Source organism: Streptopelia decaocto (genome assembly GCF_964273445.1).
Source record: "Streptopelia decaocto genome assembly, chromosome: 4".
Lineage (NCBI taxonomy): Eukaryota > Metazoa > Chordata > Aves > Columbiformes > Columbidae > Streptopelia > Streptopelia decaocto.
The window spans coordinates 50,413,552-50,434,919 of NC_138658.1; the positions used below are offsets into that span (position 1 = coordinate 50,413,552).

Below are 21,368 nucleotides of genomic sequence, written 5' to 3' on the forward strand. Positions count from 1 at the left end.
CTCGGCCGCCAGGTGGCGCCGCCAGGTAATGCGTTTCCGAACCGGCGGTAACGACGCGCGTCACACCGCGCAGCGGCACCGCTCGCTGCCTCCCGCGCCGCAAGGGGGCGCCGGCGGGCACCGCCGCAACGGCAACGGCAACGGCGGCGGCAGAGGAAGATGGCGGCGGCGGCGGCGGCCTCCGAGCAGGTCTGTCCTCGCTGGGAGACAGGCACGGGGACGCGTCAGGGCCGTCCCTCCGGGAGTGAGGGGGGAGCGAGGCCCGCCCCGGTGCTCGCGGCGAGTCGCCCGAGCCGCTGCTCCGGCCGAGAGGCGCTGCTTGAGGAGGGGGCGCTGCTTGAGGAGGGGGCGCCATGTTCGCGGCGGTTGACGGGGCTGGTTTGGTGCCAGAGCCCTCCGGGGCGGCGGGCGTGGGGGCCGCGACGGGCCCCCCTGTCCCCGTCGCCCCCCACCGCCTGTCCCAGGCCGGGAGGCGCGGAGCGGGGCGCGCGGGCGCTTCGGAGCCGGGCCCGGCGCTGTCCGGGCGGGACGCGGTGCAGCCCCGGGCCGCGCCGTCCTGCCCGCAGGCGTGAAATCTCTGACAAATACTGTCTGTTTTCGGAATAAAGTGTTGTGGTATTTCCGCCCAGGAATGTAACTGTCTTGCGTACGCAGGCACTTGTCGCTAGTCAAGGACGCGAGGAGCAGCTGGGCAGGGCGGTCGGTATTTATAGGAGCGCCGTCAGTCTGGGTACAGTGTACAGCTATGGTAGCTCAGCGACGGGGTATAAATAAGACTGAAGATCAGATTCGGGCTCAGCCTCAGCATCTGAGGCCTCACACTGGAGCGAAAGCTGACTTTGTCAGAAGGGGTGTCCCAGTCACCCAGTCGGAGAGGCGGCACAGGGACTGTCAGCGCTGCACGAGAATGGAAACAACAGGGCGCATCGTGTAGGAGGTTCTGCATCTCCACGGGACTTCTCATCAGAGCGAGTCCATGTGCATACCTGCACGCTGGTGGCGGCAGTGGGTAGGAAGTCCCAGACTCTGAGGAGTCCGGTACCAGCCTTGTCTCGGGTCTCAGGAAGCACTGCCTGGTTCTGCAGGGCTGCACCAGCAATCGCCGTTGTAACCATAGTGTCCCAGTCCTGGTTCTGTCTTCTGTTGTGCTGCCTTTATCAGGTGAAAAAAACGACACTGGAGTTCTCTCTCGCCATCACATCTTTTCAGGAATACACTGTCCTCAGGACAGGATACTTACTACGCTGTTGTACAAGATTTCTGTTTCCTTTTTCCCAGAGTACAGATCGCTGTTTTCTCTTCAGCTCTGAGTTTGTGCAGGGTTACAGTGGCTTGCAGAACATCGTCTAGGAAGCCCTCCATAAACCTGTTCAAGTCAAGCACCTTTCTCAATAACACCTCTTTAGAGAAGAAAACAGAAGAGGTTTTTAAACATTACATGGATGTAGACAAATAGAAGTGTAATAAGCTTAAGGTGCAGCGTCAACATTCATTTCAGATGGGCAAACATAATCCCGTCAAGAATATCAAGACTCTGCTTTGAAGAACTGAACCCTTAAGTAGCAACCTGCTCCATTCAAGGGAGGTGGAAAAAAATTTTGGACAAAGTTATGACAGTATATCAAAGGGGTGTTTTTCCTATGAATATCTACAAGAGTTTCCTCTGCATGTTAATTTGTCACATTGAAGGGATATCCCTTGGAATCTGGTCACTTCAAATGATTAAACTAAAGCTGGACTGGCCAAGGTCCCCATGCCAGCTTTGAAGCCTTACAGTATTTTTCTTAATGCTGCATTCAAGTAATAAAAGTTGAATGCAAACTCTGTGCTATCAAGTAACTGTATCTACCACACTCCTTTTGGATAGATTGATTGAGGGTCTGTCCTGCATTAGCATGGAGGGAACTAAAATCCTGTGTATTGGTAAGTGACGTGCAGGATTTTGTCCTGTATCATCCCTAAGAGGTAAAAACTTGATGAAGTTCTTTACAGCTGATTTTTTTTTTTACTGCAACTATGTCATTAATAATTCCTAGCTGCCATGTTAAAGATTACATATAAAAACATACATTGCCTGAAAATACCTGTATTTTAATTTTAGTCATATGTTAGGAGAGATTGCAGTGGTTGTACATGTGTATTCTAAGTGCGGAGTGGCAGACTGAAATATAATATTGAATATAATATGTAATATATTCCACTAGTTAATTCAGATGTATTGTTTTTTGCATACGTACATGTGTATCATTCTGGTCAATTTACATGCCTTTTAGCAGATAATCCATGCTTTGTATTATAGCAAAGTTCTAATGGCCCGGTGAAGAAGTCTATGCGAGAGAAGGCTGTGGAGCGCAGGAATGTTAATAAGGAGCACAACAGTAACTTTAAAGCAGGATACATTCCAATCGATGAAGATCGTCTCCATAAAACAGGCTTACGTGGCAGGAAAGGCAACTTGGCCATTTGTGTGATTGTTCTTCTTTTTATTTTGGCCGTCATCAACCTTATTGTGAGTATAATACTTAGGCTGTAAGCAACATTAGGACGTATTTCATTTTGACACTTTACTAGAGGAATAAAGCTTATTTCAGTGTGACTGAAAAGGACTTAGAATGCACTGAAGGAAATTTTTCATTTATCTTCTTTTTTTTTTTGTTCTTTTATAGTCTGGGCAAGATTAGATGGAAGAATCATACTGGTTCTGTCATTATTATTTCAGGTATCATGGCCTCAGCATGTGCTCCATTTATGGAGCACAGGAGTAGGAACCTTGAAAGTGACTCTCCATTCACAAAACTCAAACACAGCAAATGTGCAAAGTGTTATTAGTGCAGTACAAATGCATTCGGGATAAACTGCTACACCATGAATATTTTATATAGAATAACAGAGCTGCATGTAAGCATTTGGAATTAACCAGCCACTGCACTCAAAACCTTCATTTTTGTAACCGCCATCTCTTAATTGCTTGATCAATAAGAAGTAATGAGTTATTTTTCATAGCATAATTATTTTTCATCCATATGAGAAAGTGCTTTCTAATAGTTGAAGAGTAAATATATCCTGAGCTACTTTGTTGAGGAAATTTGTTTATCTTGTGATATCACAGTTACCCTTAAACTGGAAAAATATTTAATTGTGGGTGTGATTTAATTTCAAATAGATATATAATACGAATTATTTTAGCTGTCATTTCAGATGAGTCTAAAAATGCAAAATGCTTTTCATAATTAAATGTATTCTGATGTTTCCAGCAGGAATTACACATACTAAAGTAAATACACACCTAAAGCTCAACCACCAGTATTAATAATTATGTCAAATAAAACATCTAATTAATACAATACTTGTTGTGGGAAGATCCAAATGATCAAAGTAATATTTGAAAATGTGCGTTTCTCTTTCAGATAACACTGGTTATCTGGGCAGTGATTCGAATCGGTCCCAACGGTTGTGACAGCATGGAGTTCCACGAGAGCGGCTTGTTGCGGTTTAAGCAAGTTTCTGACATGGGCGTTATACATCCCTTATATAAAAGCACCGTAGGAGGGAGACGTAATGAAGATTTGGTGATCACTGGAAATAATCAGCCTGTAAGTTATATCATTAATTGATAGTTGGCAAGCATCGCTATGGAGTTACACTCACATTATTAATAAATGTTATATCTGAAACATCATTAACTTAATGACTTTGTTTCTGAAGATTGTGTTTCAGCAAGGAACAACCAAGCTTAGTGTGGAAAAAGACAAAACTTCTATTACCAGCGATATTGGCATGGAATTTGTTGACCCACGGACACAAAATACCTTGTTCAGCACAGACTATGAAACTCATGAGTTTCATCTGCCAAACGGAGTTAAAATCTTGAATGTACAAAAGGCCTCCACAGAGAGGGTTTGTCTCTTTTAACTACTTCTTATTTTTTGTAAAAGCTCATTACAGAATTGCTGTAGTTGTTGAATAAGAAAAAAGTTTTCTAATACAATCTTTCAAGCATATTTAGAAATTTGACTAAATGTAGCTTAAAATGCAGCTCTGAAAACATAACTCTCCCTAAAAATCAGAACAGAAATGAAAACTGACATAAATGAGTGTTAATCTGTAATACCATACCAAGTAGGGCTGTGTGTCTTTTTATTAAGCAATCCATTTGTTTGTACCTCAATAACTGCTTCAGAAATAAAATTTCTATGAAAAGCTTCTCTGTTTCTAGTAAGAACTTAGAAAAATAATTACCACAACTTCACGTATCATTTTCTCTCTATTAGAGATAAATGTTAATACAATCAGATTTCCGAAGTCTGAGTAAAAGTGTAGAGAGTAATCACAGCGTTATAGGAGTTACATCAGTTCATGGCTTCTAGGTTAAACAAGTTCTTAGTTGGTTTCTACACTAAATATGCTTCACCAGAAAATTTTAAAATCTGAATATTTGTGTGTGTACATTTAAAATGTCAGGTCAGACTGATGTTTCTTTCTTGCATATCATCACTTATAATAAGGCTTTACAGAGTACATCCTGTAGTTCTGTTGTATAACATTAGTAGAGTAGTATCAGGGCTTTTGTAGAGGGTTGAGTGTGTGTTAGGAAGCATTGAGGTGTTAATGACAAACAGAAGAGAAAATTTGCTTTGCTCTTCTTTGTGCTTTCTCTGCAGGCTAACAATTCAATAGCATGCTCAAAAACAAACAAACAAACACATAACAAAAAAAACCCCTCAGACAAATAAATACATAGGAGGAGCAGATTAAATGAAAACAAATAAATAAGTTTACATAGTCACTCCTAACAGCAAGCCTGTATTTGCTACCAGTGTTACAGGTGTTAACTGTGTATCCCATAAAATAGTCATATGAATTGTTATTTTTTTATCACAAGCAGCATGCAGACATAAACTTTTTACCATTTTACCTACCTTCCAAAATTAAGTAATCCTTGTTTTCAAACATGAATGTGGAAATGGCCAGAAGCTTTACAGGCATAATGGAAGAAGGGCAAAAAGTGCAGTGAAGGTTTTAATTAAATTGTATAGCAATATTTGTAAGGTAATTAAAGTTAATCAGACAAACCCAAGCAGCATTTTCATTGATCTGTAATACACTTTTTTTGTTTATGTTCTCAGATTACCAGCAATGCAACCAGTGATCTAAACATCAAGGTTGATGGCCGTGCTATTGTCCGTGGAAACGAAGGTGTTTTCATCACAGGCAAGACCATTGAGTTTCGAATGGGGGGTAACATGGAACTTAAAGCAGTAAGTATCTCAAATCAGTGTTTTTTGATGAGCTTAGTTGCAAATTCAGGCTGATAATAAACTAATGTAGCTTTATATGGATTTAAATTTTATATAAAGTAGTCATGCATAAAAGTTTAGTTGCGGTCATTGTATATAGTAAGGTTTTTAAAAGGTGGACTATTACTTTGCTGTTAATTAGCGGTTCAGTAGTTTTCAGGTAAGGATGATTTACTGCTATCAAGACGGTAAAAACCCACAATGCAATTAAATCTGAGCTAATACCAAAGGTATTAATCTTCTCTTCTGGATGTTTTACTGGGGACAGCAACCTTTGATAGACGAGCAGAGCACACAGGTGAGAGCACAACCTTCTGTGCTGCCACAGCAAAACTCACCAGCATTCATTTAAGATTTTTGGACATTGTTGAGATTGCAGAGAATACAGAATGATGGAAAAGGTTAACAGAGGATAAAAGTAAGGATAAATGCACTTTCATTTAATGTGTGAATTAATTCCATCTATGAATTCAAACACTGATGTTTCATGTACATGTTTTTAGATTTACTGCATTTGCTAATCGGTCTGTCAAGTGAAAAGCCACACTGCTGTCTCTCTCAATATCAATCTGCCATTGGAATAGCAAAGTACGTTGCTGATTATAGTTGAGAAATTAATGGGCATTACTCACTAATTTAATTTAAAAAATGAAACCTTGTCATATGTACTTTTTTTTTGTTCTGTTGATTTCTACAGCCATCCTAATGATGTCATCAATGCATTAAACCATCTTGTTCTTTTCAAAAACCACCTACCTTGTTTAAATTAGAAGCTTTGATGTTTTGTTTTGGTTGTTTTCTCTCTTAATAGGAAAACAGTATTATCCTGAACGGAACCGTGATGGTCAGCCCATCACGACTGCCGAGTTCATCTTATGGGGAACAGTTCAATAACGGCAACTGGCTGCGTTTCAAGCTCTGTATGTGTGCGGATGGGACACTGTTCAAGGTTCAGGTGACAGGTCATAACATGGGTTGTCAGACTTCTGTCAATCCGTGTGGAACCACGCACTAAAACCACTACCAGGAGAGTTCTCTCTTGTGTTTACATATATTTGTATGAAGTAATTGCATGTCTTCAAGGATTTCTGGTTTTACAGCAGTTTATACTAACACTTATTATATAATACTTTTAAGCAAAGGCTGTTACGTGCAGCAGTATTATGGCATCATCCTGTCAGCCATAACAGCGACACCGATTCAGCAAGCTTTCAGTCTGCATGCATACTGAAGTACCTTCCTGAATTGGGATCAGTAGAATATATTTAAGAAAGTGATCTTAGCAACAATCTCGATTGCCTTCAGTTGCCTATAAAGGAGCTTCTTGTTGGATTTCCCAAGACCTTGAGGGCTGCTGAGAACACAACTGCTATCTGAATTACTTCAACAGGAACGTCGATTTGTTGTTTGGAAGTGGATTTGCCTGGGATGGCTGAAGAGGCAAATTTTTGTCTTCGTTTCTTTCCAAAGGTTGATATAATAATTTCCCCCAAATCATGTGGCTTACCATATGTGTACTAAGAGAGGGGTAATGGCAGATTCGCTTTAAAATATTGCATTATTTCTGCCATATATCCTCATGTAGTTAAAGAAAAAAATTATGTTAGCACAAATAATATTTGCAAATTAATACCAAGTGTGGAAATGTAACTTTAATTCTGAAATAGCCTTGTGATTATGGAAGTGTTGCTTGAGCTCCTGTTCTATTTGTGCAGTTCAGGGAGTCTACAGTTGCTTAATTTATGTGAAGTATTTATAAAATGTGTGTATATTAGAAGTATATCTTTTAAAGATGTACTTATAACTTGCTCACTGCCCAAAAAAAGTATTTTCCTGGGTGTGAACAGTGTCTGAATTCATTATTCAACACGTAGTAATCTGAAGCCTGACTGTAAGCAGCAGCATCTGAGATCAGATCTCCTTTTTCCCGTAAATGTCAGTACTGATGTATTATTGAGAAACTCAGAAGTAAATTCTGAAGTTAAAGTGCAGGTCTATAATTCTTAATGTGATGGTATCAATCCTGTGACAACAGCGTAAATCCATGTGTCAACAGTGAAACTGTGGCAAACTGGGACCTTACAGAAACTCCTACAGCTTTGTAACTGCCTTTGCAGAGGGAAGGTGTTGTGTACTAAAAATAGATCTGCTCACTATAAGTTTCCCACTCCTCCCTCCCCATGTGTTTTCTCCTGTTTAAAATAGTTTTGTTTTGCAGTAGCATCAAGTAACCTTAATGGAGGCCACAAAGGTGACTTTCCAAGTAGTTTTTTTACAAGTTTTTCTAGATAAGCACACACTTCTCTTCCTAACAGTTGAGCAAATGTTACATATTAACTTCAGAATTGGTCATTTGCTATGGGAAGATAAACTACTTACCCTTGTTTTATAGCTCTCACAGTACCTAAAATTCCACAAACTACAAATCAGCTCCTGCTGCAACAAGAACTTTGCGGTATTTCCTGGCAGTCAGTCTGTGCTCATGCAGGATGTGTAGGGGTGGAAGTGATTTCTAGCAGGGGATCCTTAGGTCAGGCATTAAGTGACACGGGAGCCCAGGGGTTCACGTCTCCCTCGTTGCTCTACAGCAAAAGCCAGATTTTGATGCTCGGTAGTTGCTGGGGCTTGTGGGGGTGGACAGCAGTGCTGTTCTAACAAAATCAGAATAAACAGTATAAAATGTAGCAAAAGCCTTTGAATTGCACAGTTTAAAGCTTACGGGAAGGTACTACCATTTTGCATACTGCCTTCATGAACTTCAGAGTTTTACTGCAGTTAATATTTATTAACCACTTCAAGACACATTTTGCTGAGAACACACACACATCTTTGCTGCTAAGTAATGCCCCAATTAGTATCTGTTACAATTAAGAGGAGGAAATAAACTATAACATTTTTAGAATTTTCACTCTTGCTAATGGAAGTTTGTCACTTATATATATGTAAATACACACATACCTATACAAATACGAGCAGAAATTCTTCAAATTCAAATTTTTGAAGCTGAAATAGATCTTGAAAATGACAAATACTGCCTCGGTCAGGCAGATTAGACAGGAAGAGCACAGTAAAGCTCATTGGTTAATGCTGCTATACCTTTACTAGTATTGGGTTGTTGCCGTTATCAAGAGTTCTGTTTACAATACTGTACGCAGCATAGCTGAGGGATGTGTCACAAAGGTACTCTTAAATCATGCTCTGGAGAACTGGTTTTGAAGTGTAGATTTTTTTGCCAAAACTTAGCAAAACCAATCATACAAGTACCAAATGAAATAAATTATCAATTTGTTTGCCGCTATTTATGTATTGTTAATATATTTTGTTGCCTTCTTTACTCAGTTTGAGAAATCTTGGCACCACATATGCCCTGTGTTGTGCATTTATTTGTGTTTATATTCTAACTGCCTAAGGTACATTTTTCTATACATATTTTAAACATTGTGTGGCACCTTATTTCAGTCCCACAGATGCACTTAAGATTCTGTGTGTTTAAAGTACATTCTACATGCCTCTGTGTAAAACAATGTACATGTGAAGAGTTGTCAACATATGGAAAGCTGGTGGTTGTTTGAATAGGTGAAAGACAACTGAATTTCTAATCTTTGTTTTGAAAAGAAACAATAAATTCTAACATGCAGCCGTGGTGCAGAAGTGTTATTTGTAAGAATATAGTTTCTCATTACAAATACGTTGTTGTGTTACTGACAGGGAAACTAGTGTTTTATTAATTGTAAGTATGAAAATCATTCCACACCTATTTGTCATGGATTGTATCTGGTGGACTTTGCTCAGTGGTAATTGTGTATGATGCCTGAAGTGGAGTTCAAAAGTCTTCAGTTTTGTTAGTTCACAAGTTCCTGAGAAGCTGCGTTTCTTGACCAAGGGACTGGAAAAGAAAGAAAAGGTTTGGATTGTTTTTTTGGGAAAGGTGGAGGGAGGGGGAAGGTTACCAGTTTATGAATGTTCTTTTTGAAACATACCTAAGAGTCCAGAACTGCATGTTTAAGGCAAACCATTGGTAAAGCTTTGAGTATTATTTGTTTGGTGCTGATTTTTTTTTCATGTCAAAGTATTTCTGCTTTTTATTTAACTCTTGTTATGCTGAACTTACCATAATTTTACATTTTATATATAGATACTATGGATAACCTTCACTTGAGTGTCATAGCTGTGATCCTTTACTTTAATCTCCCTGGATCAGTGGGAACCAAGTCCCAGTGGATTCTTCATGACACACATGACCGCTCAGCCTGCCGCTGGGATGGGGAGCTCTCAGTCAATTGTTCTTTTACCGGAATATCTGCTATTCCAGAAGACTTACCACAAAGAGCAATAACAGCTGATTTCAGTTACAATAATATTAAAACTTTTAAATGCACTGATGGAAGAAATGAAGAATGGATGCTAAAACACCTGAATCTCAGTAACAACCTGATTTCCGAACTCTCCTTAACTACTTTTAGAAATTTACCTGTTTTAGAAACTCTAAACCTCAATGGTAATGCCATCCACACCCTCATGCTGGACACACATGTCCCTGGGCATGGGTCTAATACGTATGGAAAAGGCTGTTGTGTCCTGCCTGCTTTGAAAGTATTGTCAGCTGAAAGAAATAATCTTAACACAGTTCCAAGAGGTAAGCACTTCAGAATTTTTAAGGACCTCATTCCAAAGGGGTAAGTTGGGTTTGGGTATGGTTCGGTACATCTTGCTGAAGTCAGAATGTGGCTCTCGTAGTTATGCTTAAGGTGAGGGTAAGTTACACCTGAGTGCAGATATGGAGACTGAAGCAAATGGGTTGGTTTGGATCAGTTGGGGTTTTTTGTACAGTCTTTGCAATCATAACGCCCTAACATCGGTCAAATATAACCACATTTATCCTCTGAGAGCCCAAGCAGTCATTTTCCTTGTATAGAAAGGGAGATAAGGATCTTTGGAAAAACACCACCCTCCAAAACCCAGTTGTGAACCTTAACAGCAAGAAAATTATGAATCATGAGTTTCATATTACTCTTCAGAAGAAAGTCGCTACTCTTAAATAAACCCTGCTCAAATTTCGGTATTTCACAAAGACAGGAAAATGCATTTTGTTCAGTCAAAACAATTTTGCTCTATGCTGTCTGACACCCATGAAAGTGTCACCTTCTAGTAACAAGAGGGGGCTGTAAGTTTTCAATAAACATTTAGAAAGTGTTTGCTTGTCACAGAACTGTGCCAGACATCACAGCCTTTGTGACAGTCTCTGTCCTTGGAAACAGATGGTTCGCATTGTCCAAATAGTGTTTAAATGAAGCAGAAGCTGCAGTACAAGCAACATGATCCTATATATTGTTTGCTGAATTTAATTGATTTCTGATAACATAATCAGATTCGTTAGCTCTAGATTTTGAAAATACTGGGGGGGGAGGGAGGGCAGCAAACCAAAACCCCACTTCTCTCACAAAGTTAGTAAAGGGAATAATTTTGCACCTACACAGGGTCCTCGAAGTTCTATTTTTCTCTTTTTTTCATACTAAATAATTCTCTGGCATGCAGGAAAGCGTGTTGCTTAATCATTCTGTAGTATCTGTAAGGTTTCCATATAGACAGTATAGAAAAGCTTACATTATAAAACAATGCAGATTTTGTTTTGATAAATATAACTATACATTATAGGATGCCTCAGTGGGTCAGACAGATCAACTCTTTTCTATAAGAGACGCAATTTTTAGATGTTCAAAGTCAAATTGCCATGCGTCACCTCACCATACTCCAAGTTATACTTAACTCCCATAATATTTTAAATACATCCTCAGAACTATTTTCCCTGCTCTGAAATACTTCACTAACATTCTAGTCTGTAACCCTGTAAGAAAACACAAACTCAAGTGCTAAAGCCGAGGGCTTTGGCCACAGAGAAACCCTTCCCACAGCCTCTGCCCCGGTGTTGGGCTGCTGCCCCCACTGCCGCACCAGGGGCTGGTTTTGGCACCAATTTAGCTTCAGGGAAGTACCCAAACAACTCTTGATGCAGGTACAAGGAAGAACTGATGAACTGCCAGAACTTGTGAATGCCCGTCCTATCACCTACCTCTAGTTTTACAGCAGGAATGAATCATTCTCTCTGCTTTTCACAATAAACCCAAAGATGAATAACTCAGCAAACAGAACAGCAAACCGGAACAAGAGATTTCCAGTGAACCAGATGACACCAAGGGCAAAAATTTTAAGGAGAATTAGTAGCTTGTCAACAGTGCTTTCGGATAAAAAAATCAGTTTAGAGTGACATTCAGGTGTTACAAACTGTGGTGACGCTGAGTGTTCAAGTGCCTGGAACTTGCAGGCTGGAGCTCTGGGGCTGCCTGCACAGCACCTAAGAAAAATGAGGTGTCTCCAGTATTCAAAAGGGCAACTTATGCAAGACAGGTGCTGTTGTATCTAAGATATGCTGAAGAAGATACTGTCATGCTTGATAACTCACAGGCAGACTGGCATAAGCAACATGGTTTTGTTTTCAGTCAAGTTTACATCCTATGAATATGGGTCAAATAATTCCACATATGAAAAAAAAACCCAAAACATGAACCTGCAGGTGGCAATGAATAGGAGATATTGTATCGCATTTTGCATCTCCATCTTTTATTTGCAATTAACGTATTTGGATTTTCTAAACTGAGTGTATTCCACCCTTTTCACACTCCTCCCTTGCTACCTGCAGCTCTCCAGAGGAGTGTGCCCCAGGTACAGAGATCACAGTCAGAATCATTCTGACAGCACAAAGGAATGGTACTGCCTTTACGGAGATGTGCATTTCTAAAACATGCATTGGTTGTGAATGTATTACATGCCTGCTGTTGATGATACACAACTTTTAGAACAGGACAACCACAGAATATGAAAAGCCTGGTAACTGCTCAAACCCTGCAGCTCCTCATTGCAGGAACAGAAGGAATTTTGTCACAAAGAATTTTTAAAAGCCACTTGACACACCTGGGAAAACACGAACATGAAATGTGAAATAGTTTTGCTCTTCCTAGGACTAGGCCTGCTGCCATCTCTACAAAGTGTCCATTTGTCATCCAATGGCATACGACAGATTGGGCTGGGGGATTTTCAAAACTGTTCACAGCTGAAGGACATCGACTTGCAAAACAACGAGATAACTAAAATTCATCCGGATGCCTTCAGGGATCTCCACAAATTACAGGTGGTAAAGTGAAATTACTTGCAACCATTCCAATGTTTTGTGTTAATCACTATTAAATATATTAATTATCAGCTATTCAGCATTATTATATTGGTCTTTGATTATTATCTGGACATGTTCCTGTGTGACCTCATCTAGGCGTTCCTGCTCTGGCAGGGGGATTGGACTAGATGATCTTCTGAGGTCCCTTCCAATCCCAAACATACTGTGATACTGTGATTATATTAGTATACGATTATAAAAACTAAAGCAAATGGTGAAAATAATAATTACTTGTTTATAATATATATTTGCTTTTCATATGCAGGGAAACAGACAGACTTGTAAATATACAAAATATGACCATACATTCATCATTTATCTGTGCCACAAACCAACCCATAACTGGCTCAAACACACACACGTCCTTTTCTACCCCATCCCTTCCATGGCAAGAGCCCTGCAGCTTCCCATTCACACAAGGATAGTCTACAACAGGAGAATACTAAGTATACCACCGTTTAAACTTTTCATTTAAATTAAAAACCTTAGAACAGCATTCTTGAAATCCTAACCAGACGTATTGTTCCCGTAACCGCAAAAGTCATTGTACACTAAAATAAACGTAATTGTTGACATTGCAATTAGGATTCCTTTTTAAGGCTTATCAAATTCATTCTGAATTATTTCCAAATAGGTCGTGGATCTCCGTGAAAATGCTCTGACAACCCCTCTACCACAGGTATTAATCAGTTTGAACTTCTTTCAACTTGAAGTGGATTTGTCAAGTAACGCCTGGATATTTAATTGCAGACTAAATGCTTTCAAACATTTATTGCGTTTTCTTTTTGACTCCACGAGGAAAAAATGGAGGATTTCATACAATAAATCTGCCAACAACTCACAGAAACCTCTGCTATACCTTTCAAGTTCCCATTTAAACTGCAGTGACAGTGTTTTGCTCAAGCGGGCTGTAATCCCAATGGGGAAGACATCTGTGCTAAACTGTGACCCGGACACCGCCAGGGGTATGTAAAACAGGGACTCTATCCAGACGCTGCTAAAATCCAAATGCATGCAGAATGATCAAAGAAATCTGGTTTAAGAAGTAGATTTCTAAAAATACTGTTTAACAACAACCGAACAATTTAACATACAAATCATTTCATTAGAAAGTGGTATACCAGTTAGAATATTTGAAAGTCATAAAAAAGTCTCCATTCCCTTCCTTCATTAAACTAGTACGTGATGCCAAATTACACACAGATAAATTCCAGTAAGTAGCATGCTGCAAATGTATCAGTTAATTCTGGAATGCAAACAAAGGACAGAATAGTGGGGTGGCACTTCTGGGGCACATAGAAAACTGAAAAGGATACAATAGTGTTTCTAGTGTTCAGTTACAGCAAAATGAAAGTTTATTTGCAAGGAAAAGCGTTCATATTTCTTCTGAAAAAAGCACAGCTACTATAGCACACAGCGCACTTAAGAAATTAATCCAGCACTTACAATTAATACAGAACACAAAAGTGCATTTGTCATGTGCCATAGGGCAAAACCATTTAATGGAGTAGCAGCACTTTGAGATGGGAAGGTTTTCTGCCTGGAACACTCTGTCCCCAAAGGAAAATATCCAGGGTCTATCAGAAATGCCACCCGCTTCATCTGTTAACAAGGAAAGTCAAGGAAACTCTGATCATGGGATTAAAAACAGCGCAGTGGATGGCACCAAACCCAAACGGGGAACACAAGCAGATCCAAAAGCAAAGGTGTACATACCCCCTGAAAAGCACTCCAAAAGCCAGCAAGCAGCTGTGGCCTACAGTAGCTCAAGTTTGGTACAGTATAGGTAGAAACGCCCTTGGTTTTCAAACCTGAGGTAGTCAAAGCAGTAACTACAGGTCAATAACAGTGTCTGGAACACTGACGGTTCAGCAGTGACGTTTTGCCTCACAGCTGCACGCGTGAGCACAGCCGTGCTGGAGAAGGGCTGGCTGGAAACGGGGACCTCGCACGAGGGAGATCAGTGGACGTTTCCAGTATCACCCAGAACATACTTACATAACTTCAGTGACCTCGTCCCTCACTCACACCATTCTTCTTGTAAAGTCTGCTATTAACACCCCATCTGTCCTGCATTTTAAATGTGTGGGGTGAAACAGATGATGGTTTAACAGATACTTGGTATTATGTCAAATGACTACGGATGGATAACAAGAAAATTGATTTTATAATAGATAGTTATCAAAATTATCAAAGCTACGTCAGAGTATGTCCTTATAGAAATAACTTGCAAATCAAGTATCCTATAAAGATTAAATTTGTATTTTGTTTTATTTCAGGTAATGGAGTCTCTTGGTGGACACCAAAAGGCAGCATTTCAAGAGATAACAATCTTCCTCATGTGACGCTGGATAATATGAATAATTTAGTAATATACAATGCTGAGAAAACTGCTGAAGGGTTATATTTGTGTATTCTTAATACAACAAAGAAGAAATATCTCATCTACAATCTACAGGTGAAAGAAAGTGTTTCGACATTTTTGCTTAGAAGAGCCCGGGACACTAACAGCGTTTTCAGAAAAGAAAGAACAGAGCAAGACCTTGCGTTGGCCGTCAGCCTCTCGGTGCTCATTACGTTTGTCTGCGCTTTTTGTCTGGGTGCTTTTGCCAGACCCCACCTTGTGAGCCTGTGGAGGCGCATGCGCAGGAACAAAAATTCAAGTTCAGAACATACTTATTCTAATCAAGCTTTTTCAGATGGAACCTTGAGCAGAGAGCACTCTGCGAGCCAACCAACAAACACGCAGACTCGTTTGTTCATTTGTGATGAGAATTTTTCAAGAAACACATACGTCACTCCTACAGAAACTTCTTTGTATGCAAATGTCACTGATAGCGGTGTAAATGCACCAAATACTGAAGAGTACCAGAAACAAAGCGATGAGATCAATGTGAAAAAAAGCCCTGTGTTTTCAGACAACAAAGCTAGTACCAGCAATGATGAAAATGTAAATGTTGATGATAACGGACTATTTTCTGCAAGGATAGATTACAAGAACATCTATGAAATGACACCAAGAAAATTAATGAGTAATGACATTTCATTACAGGAAGATGCAAAATATGCAAATAATGAAGACTTGGAGAAGAGCAGGTTCCCTCCCATAACCAGGAGACTGAACAGTGACTCATACTCAAATCACACCAGCTCTTCGGATTTAGGTTTATCTTTCACAGGAGACACCAGCCGTGCGTTCCCCACCACACCAACATGGGCGGTTGCACAAGAGCCCAGCAGCAGCAAGGTGAGCACCAGCTCTGCCCTGCTGCAGTCTGAAGTTTCAGCAGGTATATTTGGCGACAGTTCTTCAGATGAAGGGACTCCATTCACAATGAGTGACTGCAGCTCTTTAGCAGACTTTGAACTGGAAGAACCTGGTGCTAGCAACAACCTGCCAGCCTGTCAGTCATTACTAGATGGGGCTGACATGAACAGTGGAACTGGAAAGTTCTCAACACTACCTGAGTCTCCAAACATTGATGCTGAACTTCAGCATATTGGGAAAACTGAAGACAAAAACAATGCGTACTTTGAAACCACTATTAATTACAGATCAGATACTGTCATGCCTGAAGCAGCATCACCTCCTGCTGATACATGCAGTGACGATGCAAGCATGCCAGATTCAGACACAATTAGTTCTTCAAGTCAAGAAGTTCCTGATACGTTTGAACATTTCACCAACCCAGAGTCAACAGTACAAAACTCCATTTCTGATTCTCTCCACAAACAAAATATAGACTTCAGTAAAACGTTACTTTCATTAGAAAATTTTCCCACAAGTGACACAGATACAGAGAAGTCTCCTGAAGCAGCTGAATTGCAGCCGTATCGGTTTCCCACTGAACCTCAGCATTCCCTCAGATTCAGCCCCACCGAACAAAAAGAAAATGCACCAGAGGGAAGTCCAGACGAGCACAGAGGTGGGATCTCCTCTGAAAAGAATCATGGTGAAGCGGCCATTACATTAAGAAGGAACACGAGCACATCTGAGGATGATGATGATTTTATTTTTGCTCCTACTGATACTGGTTTGAATGAAATTGTTAAAAAAACATCACTACTGCATTCCAGCAATGAGTCACCTCTTCAATCTCTGCCTGAACACACAACTGAAGAACATTTCATAGTTATTACAGAGAAAGAAAACTTGTTACCACAGGGGACACAGGTGAATACAACTAAGGCCTGTGCAGATAAAATGCAAAGAAGTTTAAATGAGAAAGACTGCAATGGATGCACAGAATTACAGGATACCAGCGACTGCCCTCCGGCCAAAGAAACGCAGGCTTGCAATGCAATGGCAGATTTCCTGCACCTTCCCTCTTCTGGGAAACCACAATCAGTCTTCAACACAGAAGATTGTTTCCAGCTGGATCAGAGTGACGAGAATGCATATACCTTCTCAGTCCCACAAGACTTCTTCAATGACGGCACACGATACGGTCCATGTTCATTCCCACAAAAGACTGCAGGAGATCCAATCTCCAAAAGCACCGATTCCAGCGAGGCGGAGGATGACGCTACTTTGACAGGACAGGAGAACAATTCTACAACAGCTGTCAACCTCCAAACTTCAAGTGAAAAGCTCAGTCAGAAAAGTCAGACCCATTTAGGACAGGGGCAGTTTTTTGTTAAGAAGAAGAGAGCATTTGATGGATTTGCTAATATTTTGCAAAGCAGAACAAACTTCAATAGTTGAAACACGAGAGTGTAATACTTAAGTCCCACAGTGTTTATGTCATACAGTAGCTCCAAAGAAACCAATCATGTCTTAAAATGAAATTTGTGACTTATTAATAACTGTTAAATACCATGGTTGGTTGGGGTTTGGGGTTTTGTTTTCGTGGGTTTTCGTTGTGTTTTTTATTCTTTCCCCTCAGTACAACTATCTTTAACTTCAGAAATGCAAGTTGTGGATTAGACTTAACAATGAGATGTGTAATATAAAGCCTGGATGCATCTAATTTAGTAACACTGTAACTCCAAAGGGTAATTCGGGCCAGAAGCCATGGACTTCTTGTGTTTAGGGCACTTGTAAAAAAAACAAAAATAGACTTTATGAAAAACAACTCATAGGTACTCAAATGAGTAAACTACTCAGTAGTTGTAATTATTAAGCTTTTGCTAAGTTATAATATTTTTTACTTTCTCACCATTGTTGGTACTAAGATATTCAGTTCCTTTAGAATTTGCCACTGATAAGCACTGTTTTATTTTTCTCTGTATAAAATACATGTAACACTGAAACTATTATTACATTATTGCTATTCTTCTGTTTTCCTATGGGACTCATGCCATACAGTGAAATAGTACATATTATTGTCTTCTGCTTTTTGAACTAAATTTGTGGATTAAAAGTCTCTCAATTTCCAGTTTTGCAAAGACAGGTAAAATCCAAAAAGTATTCCATTATAGTAAAAAATTACTCTTTAATTTGGCAAGACAGAGAGAGTAATGCAACCCTTCCTTCCCAAAGAATCTGAATAGAATTCAAACCTTGCTGAAAAGCCGTTTACGGAGATCCAGCTACTGATGGGACATCACCTGCAGTTTGCAGATGTGATTACATGGGCAGAGTAATTAAAAAAAAAGACCATATACTATTACTAAGCTGTAATTCTCTACAAAATTCTCTTATAGCCACTTCAGAATTTTACTGAGAGGGGACAATCAAGAGCAGCTCAAAACTGCTGTATTAGAATATCAATAGCTTGATATACGGTAACTTTTTCAAAGCAAAAAGATAACAAACTAAAACAATTTTTTCTCTGAATATGGCCCAAGGCCCTTTTACCATACACAGAATCATTGATACAGTCCTTGAAGGGGAATGTCGTCACGAAGGGGAACAGGCCCAGGTTCCCTGGAAACGCAGGGGGCTGGCCAGCAGCTCTGGGAAAACTGTGACGAAGACAATTCACTAAAAACTCCAAACAGAAGGAACACATTTCAGTTGCAGCAGATGAGGAGCAAGTCCAGTGGCACGGTACGTTTTTGAAACTATATTTAAAGAGAAAGCTAGGAAAGAACAAAGAGATGCTGACAGAAGCCAATCATTTTTTTTAACTTCATGTACTTGGACCTAAAAAAACCCCACGTATTGCAAATACTTACAAGGCAAGAAAAAGCAGCTAAATGAGACCAGTGCTGATACTATTTTATCTCTTGAAATATGTTCTCTCTAGTGTCTTGAGTTCCTTTTCAATAATTGTTTTACACATCTAGTGTCACAATTACCAGTTATACATTTACTGAGCCAAGTCACCTACTCTTTTATCTCCTATTGGCTTGTTTGTTGTTGGGGTTTTTTGTGGTGAAGTTTTTTGGTGGGGTTTTGTTGTTGTGGTTTGGGTTTTGTTATGGTTTCTCACTGATTGTCTCAAAATCTGTAACATAGCTCAGAATAGCTTCTATGGCAGTTTCAGGCAGGTGTTTCATGAATTTGATTGAGGTCACCACAGTATTTGCAAATAACTACTCAGTTACATCCGCAGTTCAATTACAAGCAATCAATCTGCTGTCATCACACAGATCTTCTTGTTTTCCAATTAGTTCTTGAAAGATCTCTGTTCTTTTTGCTCCAGTACTCAGTGATACCTAAACCAATAACTAAGAAGTATTTTTAAGAGTGGGTACTGGCTTCATTCTTTCAGTAGAAGTCCGCTCAAGAACCAAGGATGAAATAATCTTCTGAATAAATTTATAATCTGTCATCAAATTATTCATGAGTTTAAGGGTCTGGGTTTTTTTTCTGGTTTTCAAACACAGGAAAAAATTTACACATTTAACTGTCCAGAACTGTTCATACAGTCTGAGTAGACAAGAACTAAGTGACAAAACACTCAAATCTGCAAAAATCACAGCATTCCCAGAAATATTAAAAATACAGTAACTCTAAAATAAAGTGTGTTTCTCAGTACAAGTCATTCCTTGATTATATATATGCCTGTAAATGTTATACCCTGTTCTACTGCAATTTTTCTCTCCTAGTCCCCGCATAGCCTCAATACTCATGCAATGCCTTGGCTTCTATTGAATTGAAGGCTGCTGTTTTCAGAGAACAGTATGTAACATAAAAAACAACTGGTTTTAGAGGCTGTAAGTAAAGAACCAGGTAATTTGGGCATGATTCCTCATAGGAACAGCTACATAGCTGCTAGGAGCAGAAAACAGAACAGTGTTTCCTCAACATCAGCACTTTTCTTAGGACCCATAACCAGCTCATTGTAAATCTCATCACACACAGAAGTTACTTCTGGCCAAAGAAACTTTAAAAATGGAATACATAGAAAAAGTACAGACTTGCTCTTTATGGTATGTGTAAGGTTTCAAACACCATGTTGACAGACCTCTCCAACATCTGTCACCTTTTGGCTGTGCCATCTGCTAAGAAGTTAAGAAACCCAACTACATAAGCAAGACAATTTAATGGATCGTGGGGAAAAAAAAATGTTTGAATGGCTCTATTGATGTCTCATACACAGCAATGTTTTGTCATTTGTTTCTGGTGCCATTCAGCAGACTTTCAAAATATATATTGGAAAACTATTTTCTCATCTTTTTTCTGACCATGGGAATGCTGCAGTGGCGATGCTGACCGTACACAAACTGTGAGAAGCTGTAGCTTTTCTAAGCCTCCCTTTATGCCATAGAGGAAAAGGTTATCTGCTGTTCTCATCCGAGAAAGTAAATGTGCTCCTTCATCAGGGGATTTTTAACATGGGACAAAGCATTTCATTCTACTGTCAGAACACTGATGTTCTGTCTCAAACAACTTCAGATTTCTGCCTAATCTTGCACCTTTCCTTTGCTACTGATTAACTCCAGACACTCCAGTTATCACCTGTTCATTCAAACCCAAACACTCAGCTGCTTCTCCTTCATGTTAGTTCCTCACTTCACTAGCAATTGCTCTTGAAGTTAATACAAAACCTTTTGTCATTTTCTGTGGCTTCCAAGCAGTACTCTTCACTCTTCATGGATCCTATTTCTCCATGCCCTTCTCTATACAGTATCTATACAGTCTCCCACTCACCCACTCCTTCTGAGATTATTTCTGCTCACTTTGCTTTACATTTCAGCTGATATCAATCCACTATCTTGCTTGCACTGAAAGCTTCACTAGTTCAGCTACTTCTAGAATACCTGTACTAGTACAACTAGTACCAGTTGCAGTTACAGGGGTTTAAGTGTACATTATACAGACACCACCTTGGGTTTTTTGTCCCCCTGCACAGAAGTCCCAGCCTTCACCACCAATATGAAAGTAAATATTAATCACACCTCTAGAATGGGCTCTGCATTACAATATTGTAATTGTAACATAAAATGTTGTTTAAAGTTGAATGTATTTAAGTCAAGAGCCTTAGGACTGGTAGCTCAAATAGTGCAAAATATATTAAAAAAATTCTTGTGAAATCTGTCTTACATGTGTTCTTTATTATCTTTGCCAGCTTTTAAGTCTGTTTCCTATTCAAGATTTGTAACTTTGCAAGCAATACAAAGTCATAAGATTAACTAATGGCTCCTTTAAGAACTAAATTTGTGAATGTACTATGGACATTCAGGCTGTATTTTTCATGTCTTATTGCTAGCAGCTTTTCTACTACTCTGTTTAGATACTATCACTTCTACTTTTAAAAGATCAACACAACAGCTCATTATGAGTCAAATAACTGAAAAATTCTTCAAAAAGGTAAAAACACAAGTGTTTCAGGTCATGGACAGACCTTCGGATTAGAATATCACCACACTCAAATACTACTAGACTGGTCTTCTTTTCCAGCATTACATTTGAGTAATTTAGAAAATTTTCTTTAGCATGTGCTTTTAGAAAT

The 21,368-nt window shown here is 39.5% G+C and overlaps 2 protein-coding genes across 3 annotated transcripts; both read left to right on the top strand.

The window, feature by feature from the left end:
* Positions 1-67: 67 nt before the first annotated feature.
* Positions 68-8,934, top strand: SGCB (sarcoglycan beta). Of its 2 annotated transcripts, none has more exons than XM_082051304.1 (6): positions 68-189; positions 2,300-2,509; positions 3,408-3,593; positions 3,706-3,897; positions 5,127-5,258; positions 6,109-8,934. In XM_082051304.1, the coding sequence occupies exons 1-6, from the start codon at positions 160-162 to the stop codon at positions 6,310-6,312; spliced, it is 954 nt and encodes a 317-aa protein (XP_081907430.1). In that variant the 5' UTR covers positions 68-159; the 3' UTR covers positions 6,313-8,934. The 2 variants fall into 2 exon arrangements, with proteins under 2 accessions (XP_081907430.1, XP_081907431.1); XM_082051305.1 differs by lacking the exon at positions 68-189 and adding an exon at positions 676-1,923.
* A 408-nt stretch (positions 8,935-9,342) lies between these two features.
* LRRC66 (leucine rich repeat containing 66) lies at positions 9,343-20,514 on the top strand. The gene is made up of 4 exons (XM_082050557.1): positions 9,343-9,933; positions 12,314-12,483; positions 13,160-13,490; positions 14,805-20,514. Exons 1-4 carry the CDS (start codon positions 9,438-9,440, stop codon positions 17,228-17,230), a joined length of 3,423 nt encoding a protein of 1,140 aa, XP_081906683.1. The 5' UTR covers positions 9,343-9,437; the 3' UTR covers positions 17,231-20,514.
* The last annotated feature ends 854 nt before the right edge of the window (positions 20,515-21,368 follow it).

What these genes read in the sequence shown, in the direction of transcription:
- SGCB (XM_082051304.1), top strand. Translation starts at nt 160, where the DNA reads ATGGCGGCGGCGGCGGCGGCCTCCGAGCAG. An exon ending in CGGCGGCGGCCTCCGAGCAG is followed by an intron (nt 190 to 2,299) that starts GTCTGTCCTCGC and finishes TTTGTATTATAG; the next exon opens with CAAAGTTCTAATGGCCCGGT. An exon ending in TCACTGGAAATAATCAGCCT is followed by an intron (nt 3,594 to 3,705) that starts GTAAGTTATATC and finishes TTGTTTCTGAAG; the next exon opens with ATTGTGTTTCAGCAAGGAAC.
- LRRC66 (XM_082050557.1), top strand. Translation starts at nt 9,438, where the DNA reads ATGGATAACCTTCACTTGAGTGTCATAGCTGTGATCCTTTACTTTAAT. An exon ending in GGGATCTCCACAAATTACAG is followed by an intron (nt 12,484 to 13,159) that starts GTGGTAAAGTGA and finishes ATTTCCAAATAG; the next exon opens with GTCGTGGATCTCCGTGAAAA. An exon ending in TGACCCGGACACCGCCAGGG is followed by an intron (nt 13,491 to 14,804) that starts GTATGTAAAACA and finishes GTTTTATTTCAG; the next exon opens with GTAATGGAGTCTCTTGGTGG.